Raw genomic sequence first — 13,560 nt, forward strand, 5'->3', positions numbered from 1 at the left:
TTACTATTTATTAAAAGGAATAATTCAACATACAAATCTAGTCCAAGTCAAAAACATAGTTTATGGACCTTTCTGTGGTAGGTAAAATGGCAATTAACAGGGCAGAGAGAGACTTGGAGGAGCAAATAGTCAAAAGAACAAATACGGAAAAAGTATGGCTGGCAGTGTGGACTCTTCAAACCTTCTGGAGGGAAGAGATGGTGATGAAAAGCTTAGACACATGGAAAGGTTTTCATATGAAGAGAGAGTGATAAGGTTGGCCTGCTTAGTTTAGAGAGGAGACAAATGAAAAAGGACATACATGCTGGTGATATACAAAGTTGGGCACTCCTGTTTGCCCTTCCCTATGGTACAAGAACAAAAGGACAGCCAATGAATTTAAAAAACAACAAGTCTTGAAGTAAGCTCATTAGCAGACTATCTCATTGGGAGAGGGGGAGATAAAGCTTGGTAGGATTTAAAAAGGAATGAGAAGGGGTGAGATCCTCATCCCAGTTCTAGCCTCTTTATGCTGGATAAAAGGACCAGAATGGTGTAAATTAGTCCTAAAAAACCCATCTCCTGCCAAAGGAGGATTCCTCCTGAGCAAGCACTACAGAAGCCAGCTTTAAGGCTGCCCTCAGAGGACCCCCTCACAAGGTGTAGGAGGCATGGTGCTCGGGGGCAGGGATGCAGCCCTGCAGAGATTCCGGGTAGTGCTGAAGCTGAAGGAAGCTGATGTAATTTAGACAGACCCCCCCCCCCCCCCATACCAGGATTGTCTGTATTACTTTTCAGACCTCTCCACACCTGCGAAACAGCCCAGGATAGGGAGGTGCAAAGATGACATAAAACCACTTAATGACACAACCTGTGCTGTGAGTTCTGTGCTGCACTTCTTAGAGGTGCAGCCCCAAGTCTCACCCCTGGTATTTATGTTGCTTTTAAGATCATCCACAATTAGGTTACATATTATAAAGTATGTGTAAGGGATATAACTCGGGGTTGGGGGCATAAGCCACCAACTCAAGCTGATCAGGAAACTGGATTTCCACTGTGTGAGAAATTCTAACCTTTGAAAATTTGTTTTCATTCTGACTTGGAAGGAAAAATCAAAATTTGAATTTTTTCATGTAAACAAAATTCTGAAAAATTTAGTTGGAAACACTGAAACATTTCATTTTGGTAATGTTGAAACAAATATACATATGTGTGACTATAATACAGTTAATAGAACCTAGAGATGAAACTAAATGAATTGAAAATATAAAGTTGAAATGAAATGTTTCTGCCTTATCAAAATGAGTCTCAAATAGTGTCAAAATCAACACATTCACATTAAATGCTTTGATTTTGATGAAACTGCATTTTCCATTGGAAAACTGTTCTACCAAAAATCTTGACCAGATGTACCAAACACAAACTGCCTTGAGCTAGGTAGAAACTTCCTCTGCTGGCAGATTAATCCATCATTCTCCTTTTGGGATATTCTGCACCATGCTCTGAAGCATCTGGTATCTAGACAAACCACAGGTCTAGTTTAGTATGATAATTTCTATGTTATTCTTTTGGGACAGGAAGCTATGGAGGGTCTTGGATACTGTGATGAAGAGTACAGTATCCAATCTTAGATTAGATATATTATCCAATTATGTAATTAGTGATGCATTTTAAAGTAGTATGGAAAAGTCGGCATGAAGGAGTTAATAGCAGCAGCAGCAGAAGAAAACAGTAATTTCTGAGTTATGCATTTATTAATTGCTTACTGCTTGTGGGATTTTAATTCTTTGCACTAATAGGAAAGAACATTTCAAAAAAATGCAAGTCACTTTGCCAAATTGAATTAAAAAGCTAAATGTTGGGGAAAGAACATAATAAGAGTTGTATTCCATGTAATTTCCCTAATGGCAATTCTACAAAAGTTTTAAGAGTCCAGTTCAGGCCTTCCAAAATTTTTCTCCAGTTATGCTGGAGGTTTATAGGCAAGGAGACTAGTTCTGTGTTGGTTTCCACCTGAGATGTTTTCTTAGTGCAGGTTAAAAAAAGCAAAAAAGAGAGAGACCAAACAAACAAACAAAAACCTTCTGCTGCTAGAAAGCCCCATACAAAAATATATTCTGTCTGATGAACTGGTACCAGGACAGCACAATGAGAGGTACAGAGAGGATGCAAGTTTGAGAATGACTGTGTTCTAATTTTAAAGGATATAATAGGTTTAGACAGCCTGGCAAATATTTCTCTTGCATTTCTATACAGTGCCTTCCATGTGAGGATCTCAAAACACTTTTACAAATATTTATTGTATCTTTATAGCTCCCCTGTGAGGTAGTATATATTATACCCAGACTTCAGGTGAGGAATCAAGCACAAAGAGCTGGAGTGACTAAGTGCAGGTGAGATCATACAACAAGTCAGTGCCAGAGCTAGGAATAAAATTCCTTCTCAATATAACAGTGCTTTACCTATTCTACAGTGTTTGCAAATACAGATGTGTTTAGTAAAATGAACACAAGGTCTGGATATGGAATAATGTACAGTACTTAATGGAGTTTAAATAGTGAAACTGTTTTGAGATATTCCTTGGATTACATATAGCATGTGAGGGGTACGGTACATATGCCCCCGACATAGATCAGTAGTTTTTAAGTGCTCCAACAAGCAAGCTGTAATTGGACTAGTTCCAGCCTTGTACTTTCAGGGCAGATGGTCTCAGTCAAATTCTGAGCTGCTTCCCTGTCCAGTGGAATAAACCACTTCAGCTGCATTAAACCCTTGCACGCGTTTTCAAGCTGACTCTGAGGAACTTTTTCTCAAAAGTCTTTGCAATAACTAGCATTTCAGATAAACAGAGCACATCTCTCAAGTGGCGAAAGGGCCAACAGATGTTCTCTCATGTGTATCTGTGTGGGATTGGCTGAGGAAATCGTTCATGGCTGAAGCACCGCTGAAGCACTGGGAGAATTTGCACCAGTGTGAGGTATCTGTCCCACTATAGACTGCTTGCTGAAAAGGTGCATTGGCTGGGTTGTTTCCTGATCTACAGACTTTACTGCTAGAACATAAGAATGGCCATACTGGGTTGGGCCAAAGGTCCATCTAGCCCAATATCCTGCTTTTTAGAATGGCCAATACCAGGTGCTTCGGGGGAATGAACAGAGCAGGTAATCATCAAGTGATCCACCCGCTGTTGCCCAGTCCCAGCTTCTGTTATTAGCATCCATGGCAGAGTAGGTTGTACTACACTTTGCAAGTTTTGCTTTTCCAGCCTACCTTCTGTTTTTCCTGTTTAAAAAAACAAGAAAAAGTTGATCAATGATAACCTATTGCTACCCCCATTATGACTAGTGGAAGTTATGAAATTCACCCCATAAGAAATTATATCTGCATTCAGCAGATGCTGGCAGGAAGGAACACTGGGGAAGCTTGCAAGTCTCAATTGGATGCAGTACTTTAATCAACAGAATCCAGTTCAGTAGGGTTTTTATATGGTTCCTTCTGAACTTTATACTTAAAATGTAAGTTCCTGGGGCCATGGGTGCCAGGTTTGTATAATTTTTGGTCGTGCCCAGAACGGGTCCAAGCAGAGCCGTTCCATCCATAGGACGGACTGGGGCAACCACCCCAGGCCCAGCGCTTCAGGTGGACACTGGATCCAGGGCGGCCTGGAGGGTTAGCAGGGGGCCTGGTGCCGGCAGCAGCAAGCGACCTGGTGCCAGCCCCCCCACCCTGCTCTGCCGGCTCCCAGCGTCTGTCAGGGGAGGGTTTGGAATCCAGAAAGAGGCAGGGCAGGGGCGGAGCAGGGGCAGAGCAGGGCAGGGGCTTGGGGGAAGGGGTGAAGTGGGGGCAGAGCAGAGTTGCTGGCTGCTGCCAGCGTCAGCCCCCCCCATGAGCTCCTGAAGAGTGGGGCTCCCCAAAGCATGGGACCATTGCCCCAGTCCATCCTATGGACGGGATGGCTCTGAAAATATAAGCCCAAACAGTCGTGGAGCCGGGCCCACCTTTCTGAATATTGGTGGAGCACAGGCACCATGGGCCCATGTAACTCGCTGCCTGGGGCAGGGACTCTCTTTTGTTCTGTGTTTATACAGCGTCTAACAGAACAGGCGGAGTGATTTTTAAAAAAGTAAATGGTTACAAATATATTTTTTCTGAAGTCTGTGGCTTACACAGAACACAGGGGAAGACTGAGCTAAAGTTTTTACAGACACTGGTGTGGGTTGAACAAGGTGAGTCACTTGTGTACCCCCTTACTTCTCAGTAATGTAGCCACCTCGGACTCAGAAAGGGGTTGCCTACTCGAAGCCCGTTCTCTTCTATTCAGCCTACAAAATTGAGTGGAGTCTTGGCTGAAAGAAGATCTCTGCAAGTGGAAGCTCCTGCAGGAAATCAGATTGTAGGTCTGAATCATACCACTACCATCTCAAATGAACTATAGTAACAGCCATTATACTTGTTCGGGGTTAAAATAGACATCTGCATGTTCAGCAAATGGCCACTTTAAACAGGGTAAGTTATATAAACTAAAGTTTTAAAATAAGTAAGAGGTGTTTTTCAGAAATGTGTTCGCAAACACAAATGAACCTATTCTGGACGTATTCCTAGTGGAGACCAGTAGAAGTAGGTAGAATCAAGGAGAGCCACTATCAGGGGCCCCGCCGGCTCCCTGCAGCATTCACAAGTGCTCACAGGGCTGGAGTTGCTGGGATACGGAGCTGCTGCTAGGCATAATTAAACTAAGCAATTGCTTAGGGCCCAAGCAGCTCAAGGAGCCCCCTACTTGCTTTTTATTATAAAAACTTGCCTGTTTTAGTATGGAGCAGGAATATTCCTGCTTGGGGGCCCCAGTGGGCTAACACTGGCACTGCTGGGATATATAATAATGAGCTGTATGTGTATAGATTTGTTTCTCCTGCTGAGGTTTTCTCTCAGTCTTGGAGGTGTGTAGGTTCTAATGGGCAGCCCCTTGATGACTAGCACAACAGAGCTCAGCCCGCAACAGTGCTATTATAACTTTCTCAAGTACCAAATTACTCTAAAATGACTGTGTCTTACTTATGGATATTTAATCACATAAATGTTCTGGTTAACAAGGTAATCTCCTATTCTTTTAAAGGGAACCCTGATTTCCCCCCTTCGAGAGCAGTAAGTTCAGCCCTCGCTGTGAAGAATCCAGGCCATATGCTAGGGCAGTGATACGCTGACCTCACTGGTTCAAGAGCCAAATTAGCGATTACCCAAAAGAGCCACCGTAGTGTGAATTCATTGTTTCATTTATGATTATATAATAGATAATACACACACTCACTCACTCTCTCTTCTCACAGCAAATGTTAACATAGTACAAGTTGATAATTTAATTGGTTAATTATATAGTAAAAGCATCCTGACTGGTTAATAGCTGCTTTTAACTACCTGAAAGGTGGATCCAAAGAGGATGGATCTAGACTATTCTCAGTGGTAGCGGATGACAGGACAAGGAGTAATGGTCTCAAGTCGCAGTGGGGAAGATTTAGGTTGGATATTAGGAAAAGCTTTTTCACTAGGAGGGTGGTGAAACACTGGAATGCGTTACCTAGGGAGGTGGTGGAATCCCCTTCCTTAGAAGTTTTGAAGGTCAGGCTTGACAAAGCTCTGGCTGGGATGATTTAGTTGGGGTTTGGTCCTGCTCTGGGCAGGGGGTTGGACTAGATGACCTCCAGAGGTCCCTTCCATCTATGATTCTAATAATAACTTAGATTGGTTAATAATTAAATCATACAGTATTTTAATATCATGTGCTACAAAAAGCCAGGAGACACGTTACAGAAGCGCTTGTGAGCCTTTGGGTATCACTGTGCTAGGGGGGTCATTTCCCCCTCTACTTGCCACTTTCTAGTCTCCAGCTTTACACTTCTTCAGTGCTGCCCCATGAACTCAGAAAAGCCACTCTTCTTCTGCACCTAACAGCCCCTTGTCACCTTCATATCCTTAAAATGGATCGATTGTGTGAATCTTGACAAGTGTATTCACTACACAATTTCCCCTCCTTCACAAACCTGGGCCCTCACACAGTTCTGTCCATGTGTGAACGAGATCACAACCCCTGGAGCAGAGATCCTGTCTTCTTAGCTTTGTGCAGTGCCTCTGCTCCATAAATAGGGCCCTACCGCATTCACAGCTGTGAAAAACACATCATGGATGGTGAAATCTGGTCTCCATTGTGAAATCTGCTGGGAAGGGGCAGGCATGGGCAGCGGGTATAAGAAGCCAGGGGAGGCTAAGCCTACCCAAACAAGATGTGGCGCATCTCCCGCTGGAGGCGCACCAGCCTGCCACCTTTGGAGCACTGCCACTGCTGAAAGGATGCCTGGGCAGTAGTTCTGTCTGCACTCTGCCGTGAGGCCGCACTCCCGCTTGTCCTCTTCCTCTGTGGCCCTGCCCATACTGCTCCTCTTCCTGCCCCTTCCCCTGAGGTCCTGCCCTCACTCCGCCTCTTCCCCCCACCCCCGCACGTTGCTCATTGGCAGGTGGGGCGGAGGACTCGGGGGAGGGGGCAGAGTGGCACGAGTGGTGGGTGACGGGGTACTTGGGGGAGGGACAGAAAAGGTACGAGCAGCGGGTGTCCTTGGGGGAAGAGGTGAAGAGGCACAAATGGCAAGGGCTTCAGGGGCTGAGCGGGAGTGGGCCTCAGGATGCAGCCATGGTCCAGGTGCCAGTGGCCCTTCCCACTTCTAGGGAGCTTCCGAATGTGGGAGTTATGTGCTGCCCATGGGGGCAGGGCTGGGGGCGCCCTAGCCAGGGATCCTACCATAGGCACCAACTCCATGGGTGCTACGGGGCTGGCGCACCCATGGTGAAAAATTAGCAGGTGCTGCGCACCCACCAGCAGCCAAGCTCTCCCTGCCCCCACCCCTTCCTTGCCTCCTCCTCCCCCAGGCGCACCACATCCTCACTCCTTCCCCTCGCAGGACTTCCTGCCTGCCTCCTAACAGCTGTTTGGCAGCACTTAGGACTTTCTGGGAGATTGGGGGAGGAGTGGGGAGGAGGCAGTAAAGAGGCAGGGCAGGGACTTGGGGGAAGGGGTGGAATTGGGGCAGGGCAAGAGCGGGGCTAGGGGGGCTTCCAGCACGCACGGGGCAGAGGGGAAGTCGGCACCTATGGTCCTACCATGTGCCGGGTTATAGCTGCTAGTCCTGGCAGGGGTGGGGAGGGATGGGACTTCCTCTTCTGCAGGGGCTGCTTCTGGGGCCGGATCAGACCCACCTCCGGGAACCTCCCCCATCTTCAGGAAGGTCAGCACCCCTGCCCCTCTTCTTGCCCCCATCGCTCCCCAGTCACGGGGGGGAAGGAGTCACGGCACAGGGAGTAGCAACAGAGCTTCTTACTGCTGGGAGAGGTTCCCAAATGTGGGTCTGACCCGGTCCAGGAGTGGCCCATCTAGGGGAAATGGAAGTCCCGTCCCTTCCAGTCCCTCCCTAATCTGGCTGGGACTAGCAGCTGGAGCCTGGTAGGAGCCCTGGGCTTGGGTATCCCCAGCCAATGGTGCTGGAACTGCGGGGGGAGGCAGGGGTCATGGGCCATACCCACCACTTTTTAACATGGCATAGTTCAGGGGGATAGGTAGGAGTTGTTCTTCATGGCAGGGGAGCTGATAATGGTGATCAGCTCCCCCACTGTGAAGTGCAGCCCCTGCCAGTGCCACTCTGAACCTGCCCAAGGCTTACAGTTTTGGGGGTCAACACTAGCATGAAGCACAGACCCTGCCAGTGCTGCTCCATGCCTGCCTGAGGCTTGCAGTTTGGAGGGGTGTGAAATGCCACCTCTGTCCCCCAAACTACACCCATGTTAGAAAGTGGGGGGGATCTGACCCCCAGCCATCCCAGTTCCAGCACCAATTTTACCTCCCCCACTTTTCCAAAGGTTCTGGAGTCCTTGCCCTCAGCCATGCCCTTCCAGGCCCAGTGCTTGAGGGCTAAAGGGACCTTGGGCTGGGTGTGGGGGGGGGAGACCACAGAACCCTGCTGACCATGGGGCCCTAGGCAGTCAACCACCAGTAAGGCTGGCCTTGTCCCCCCCTGAAAAGTTATGACCCCCTATACCATGGGACCCTCAAGTCTGTGCTGCCTGCTGCTCAGCTCTGAAGGAAGCACCTGTCAGCAGCAGTGCAGAAGTAAGGGTGGCAATACTGCAACCCTCCTACAATAGTCTTGCAAAAAAACCCTCTTTTGGATCCGGACCCCCTGGTTACCAACACCGTGAAATTTCAGATATAAATATTTGAAACCATGAAACTGAGGATTTAAAAAAAGCCTATGACTGTGAAATTGACCAAAATGGACTGTGAATTTAGTAGGGCCCTATCCGCAAATAATAAATGGAGGGCACAATCTTACCCTTACTCTGCCCCTAGGCTATGACTGCCATTGATTACACACAATCCATGGGATCCCTGCTGTTTCAGTGGGCATGAGGGTTCGGAAAACATTGTCCCCCCCTAATATCCTTGTCCCTTGGGATAGTGATTTCAAGCCAGGAGAACTAACGCACACAAGTTGAGAGAGAGAGCCTCATATGTTACTTGCTGGAAGATTTTTCTGCTGGCTATCTTTGTGGCCAAATTCAGGGTAGCTCTTCAGAGCAGGGAAACTCAGTCTAGGTAGAAATTACACCCCCCTGCTTCCCTCCCCCAACCAACCAAAACCAGCAATGCAATACATTTGTGCCAAAGATATTTTATTGAGAAGGGACAAAGTCACATTTTGTTATTCCATGAATTAAAATGGAAATCATTCATATTACAAAAGAATAACTCAGAGAAGCACCATAGACAAATATATGTGTCCAAAGCTTAATAGTAGGGGGAGAGAGAATGCTGCGTGTAAAATCTCAGAGAGTATGCAGCGCTATCTAGATAAGCTAAAAGTTCTCCAAGCTCTGGGTTTGCCAGGCAGAGGGGGAAGCTGCCGGGAACAAAGTGCTACTCAGCTTGAATTCTCCTCCTGCTCAGAGAGTCACTCAGGACAAGCTAGACACGCACTTGTTCCCCAAGGACTGACTCAGCGGAAGGCAAAACTTGGCAGTCTGCTGTGGCGTCCAACAAGGATGACTTTCACCTCCTTGCATTCGTTAGGAAAGCGTTTAAAACCCAGACAGACTCTGCCAAACTTACTTTGTCCACCCCGCAGGAAACAACCAAGACACTCTTTGTACGGAGAGGGTGCAATCTGAAGGCAACCCAAGCTAATGGTGGGGCTGTTTATATACATAATGGAGATGCTGATCTCATGCCAAAGTTAATATCACAATGCAAACTTCTGAACACAACTTGCAAGGCTACCGGTAAATCGCATTAACCATTTAATACCCGGCCGAATTTCAATTTAGACTCCAGGGACGGGAAAATGATAGCTCATTGTCCGAAGCGGAATGCAAATAATTAGGACAGGTGAGTATCCGACTGCCTGCTGGTAGGTTTGTTTATGCAGTTCTAGGGGCTAGTGTACATTTCGCAGGTGGTTTACACGCCCATGGTCTGCTTTACGTGGAAGAAATCATTATTAATCTAGATCCCTTCACTTCTTGCTATGAGCTGTTGTAAGGCTCTGAAGTTTTAATAAGGGGCAGTGCGAATACGCCGACCCTTTTATGTCAACAGTAATTCAGGGCAGTTAGCAAAGACAGCGTTTCTTTTCTCCATCCTTTTGCCTTCAGGCTGAGCTTGCTGCTCAAACCTCTGCCACATACAGAAGCCAGGTTGAAGGACTTCCCCTGTGTAGCCAGAGATCGGAAACGTCTGATCTCTAGAAAGCGAAAATCGCTGAGACTGCGGACCTGCAAAAAGGCATCCTCAAGGTAACTACAGCTCACTTGGCAGTAGGCGCTGTGTTAAGGTCGCCTCTGGCTCCACGTGCTGTCACTACCCATCGGAAATGGAATTAAACTGCATCGGAGTCAGAGCTGATCTAACACGGAGCAGACAGAAGATTACTGAGCAACAAGGCTGGTGGGGAGCAGCGGGCAGAAAGGATCGCTCGCTGCCGGAGGCTTTCTGTTCCCTCCTTACCGGTTGGAGGCTTTCTAAGGGGAGGTAACAGAAATTCACCGTAAAGGGCTTCTGACTTTCCTGGGAAAGGGAGTAACTGCCCTGCGCGGGGGAGAAAACCCTGCATACAAGCAGTGATCTTACCTAAAGCTATATAAAGAGCGTTCCCACTGGCAGATATCTGCTCTTGAATGTAGGCATGGCGAGCTGGCATGCCCAGCGCAGCAAACAGAGTGCAGCCAGAGAGCTCGGAGTAGGGTGGTTCTTCACTGGGCATCCCCAGCCCAGCCGCTCGGAGGGGTGTCTCTCATTTTCACCGAGACGGTGAAGGGCAGAGGTTTGAGGGCCAGCCCGTGGATGCAGTCCATGGTGAGCCGCTCGGCCGGGTTGGCCTCGAAGGTGCACTGGTGCAGGAGGATGGCGGTGAAGAGGCAGATCTGCAGCTTGGAGAGCTGGTCGCCGATGCACCTCCTCTTGCCGATGGAGAAGATCATGACGCTGCAGGTCAGGTCCCTGTCCAGCTTTTGCTCTCCGTCCAAAAACCTGGCCGGGTCGAAGAGGTGGGGGTCCTTCCACTTGTGCCGGTCGTGATTGACCGACCACTGGTTGACGAAGACCACCGTGTCCTTGGGGATGCGGAAGCCCTGGAGCACCACGTCGGCGGTGGTGGCGTGCGGGATGGTGACCGGCACGAAGCTGCTGAAGCGCAGCGTCTCGTAGATGAAGGCTTCCAGGTAGGGCAGGCAGCCGCAGTCCTCGGCCGTGGGCAGCCGGGCCCGGCCCACCACGCGGTCCAGCTCGGCCTGCAGCCGGCGCTGGAGGTGCGGGTGCTTGAGCAGCAGCAGCAGGACCCAGCAGAGGGCGGTGGAAGTGGTGTCCTGGCCGGCCCCGAAGATGTCGGTCATGGTGCCCTCCACGTAGTCCCGGCTGAGCCCCTCCTGCGCCCCGCCGCCGCCCTGCTCGATCTTGCCGATGACGACGTCGCTGATGTCCCGGGTGAGCCCCGGGTCGTAGGTGCGCCGGTGCTGGGCGACCTTGGCCCGGACGAAGTCGTGCAGCTCGCGGTTGAGCGCCTGGAAGTCGCGGAAGACGCTGCGCACGGGGTTGGGGAAGGCCTGGAGCCAGGGCAGCACGTCCACCAGGCTGCCCGCGCCCACCGTCTGCCCGAACTTGTCGTTGCGGCCCAGCAGCGCCCGGAACTCGCCGTCGTCGTGGCTGTAGCGCTGGCCGAAGCACAGGGCGCAGATGACGTTGGCGTTGGCCACCGTGAACAGCGGGCAGGGGTCGAAGTAGGCGCCGCCGGCGCCCCGCCGCAGGAAGCCGCGGATCAGTTCCCGCGCTTCCGCCGCCACGTGCTGCTCGAAGAGCTGCCGGCTGCGGCCGCTGGCGGTGGAGAAAGCCCGCAGGCTGGCGTGGGCCAGGCGGCGGTGGGCTCGCCACAGCTCGCTGTAGCGGCCGAACGCCATGCTCCGGCCGCCGGACACCAGGCGGAAGGAGGGGAAGTCGGGCCGGCCGGCGAACTGGCCGCCCTGCCGGACCAGGGCTTGGCGGATGGCGGCCTCGCCGTTGAGCACCACCACGACCCGCCGGCCCAGCCGCAGCTGGAAGACGTCGCCGTACCGCTGGGCCATCTTGCAGAAGGTGAGGTGGGGCAGGCGGCCCAGCTGCAGCACGTTGCCCAGCAGGGGCCAGGCGAAGGGACCCGGCGGGCTCCCGCTCGGCGGCCTCAGGCGCCTCCTCGCCCACAGGCAGAGGAAGAAGACGCTGGCGAGGAGCAGGGCGGGCCGGACTGTGTCCTTGAGCCAAGGGGCTGGCTCCCCCGGGCGGCCGCCGCTGCTCTCCCCTCCCGTGGCCATAGCGCTTACCCCGCCCAGACTCCGGGTCCCGGCCTGGCGAAAAGTCTAGGGAGCTTCTTGTGACCCCAAACTGTCTGGGGGGAAATCTCTTCAGTCCAGCCAATCACTAGTGCAGCACCTGAACCGTCTAGGAATCCCCTTGTGCGCTCGCCGGGAGATGGCTCCTTATTGAGCTTGGAGACCCAGTAAATCTCCTCTCAGCCTATAGATCCCTCTGCAGTTTCCAGGGTCTCATAATCTCATCCTGAGTTCCTATAGTTTTTGCGTGAGCGAATGGGTTTCTTCAAATTGCCTTGTCAGGTTGATCCTTGAGACTCAGTACCAGAGAGCCCCCCCCCCCCTTTTTTTTTGTTGCCTGTGTCTTTGCCTAGTAATTTCAGTCCCGTCCTGTGTTAACCTTCTCTAAGATCCTTCGCTCTGCTCTGGTGATTGGGAAGGGTGCATGCCCTGGCTTTATAGCTGCCTTGAAAGGGGCTGAGCCTTTCTCCTCCCATTGTGGTGGTCCCAGAGTCCCCCGAAAAGTCCGTGCGAAGCGATTGCGTGATTTCGTCCCGGAGAGACTTGAAACAGCAGATTCATCCATCAAAAGAGGAAAGTCTGCAACTTTCCAAACTCTTCCCTGTGCCAAAGGCAACACGGTTCCCGGAGCAGGAGGAGGAGAAGAGCTTTTACCACGGGTCTCTGTGAGGCGCCTTAACAGGCTTTCCCCACTGGGAGACTTCAGCACAAGGAAGGGATATTCTTTTGTGCTTTGAAAGAGTCTCTTTCTAACTTCCAAGTTTGTTGATTGCAGCAGAAGCTGCAGTATAGAGCCGCCTCTCCCTCTTTGCCCAGAGGATGCTGCTGTGTGGCTGCTGAATGGCTGACAGTCTATGAAGAAGGACCTGCATCTCACCTGCAGGGCCACGTATCTCTCCAGCACTCTGTCACCCTTACCAAGCATCTCATATAATTAACATCCAAGCAGTGAGATTAGTCTACCATGAGATTAGGAGCCAGGACACCTGAGTTCTACAATAACTGGCTGTCACCTTAAGCAAGTCACTCTCCTCTCTGTGCTTGACTTTCTCCCCCTATAAAATGGGGCTTGAATGTTTGTGAAAGGCTTTGAGATCCCTTGATGGAAGGAGTTACAGAAGTGCAAAGTATTTTGATAGCACATCTACAGAAGTTGCCTGTAGGATACATTGTAAATTCACGGTTTTCTTAAGACCAGATGTAGAACAAGGAGGAGTCAGCCTGGGCAGGGTGATGGGGGAAAGTAGAGGGTACAGTATTCTGTTATGTTCTCAGCTCTACCAAGGGCTTGCTGTGTGATTTGGAGTAAATCATAAATCTGCCCCATCCCTCAGTTTCCCTGTCTGTAAATAAAGTGTTTTAGTGTCTACAGATGAAATGAAGAGCCAGATATATGAGCTAAGTATTGCTAACTCTTACCATTCAGTGCTGAGTTATGGATACAGTTGTGCCCATACAAAATATTCAGACCAGGAGGCATAAAGAGGCAAATCAAATAAAAACAAAGTACAAGATAAAAACAGGTGGCTGTCAGAATTTATTCCCTTACCAGGTATGTTTCCTGAGTGGTGTGTGACTTATAACCCTATGATATCTGTGTTATTAATGGCTCAATTTGGTCTGTGTCTGAGAATGTCCTTAACAGAAGAATCAAAGATTATTAGCACAGTGTGTTGGAGAGAGAGC

The 13,560-nt window shown here is 50.0% G+C and overlaps 1 protein-coding gene across 1 annotated transcript; it reads right to left on the reverse strand.

Moving 5' to 3' along the window:
* Positions 1 to 8,326: 8,326 nt before the first annotated feature.
* Positions 8,327 to 12,686, reverse strand: LOC102933069 (cytochrome P450 1B1). Its single transcript, XM_007069410.4, has one exon. It carries the CDS (start codon positions 11,854 to 11,856, stop codon positions 10,267 to 10,269), a length of 1,590 nt encoding a protein of 529 aa, XP_007069472.3. The 5' UTR covers positions 11,857 to 12,686; the 3' UTR covers positions 8,327 to 10,266.
* Positions 12,687 to 13,560: the final 874 nt, after the last annotated feature.

Source organism: Chelonia mydas, chromosome 6, assembly GCF_015237465.2.
Source record: "Chelonia mydas isolate rCheMyd1 chromosome 6, rCheMyd1.pri.v2, whole genome shotgun sequence".
Classification (NCBI taxonomy): Eukaryota; Metazoa; Chordata; order Testudines; family Cheloniidae; genus Chelonia; species Chelonia mydas.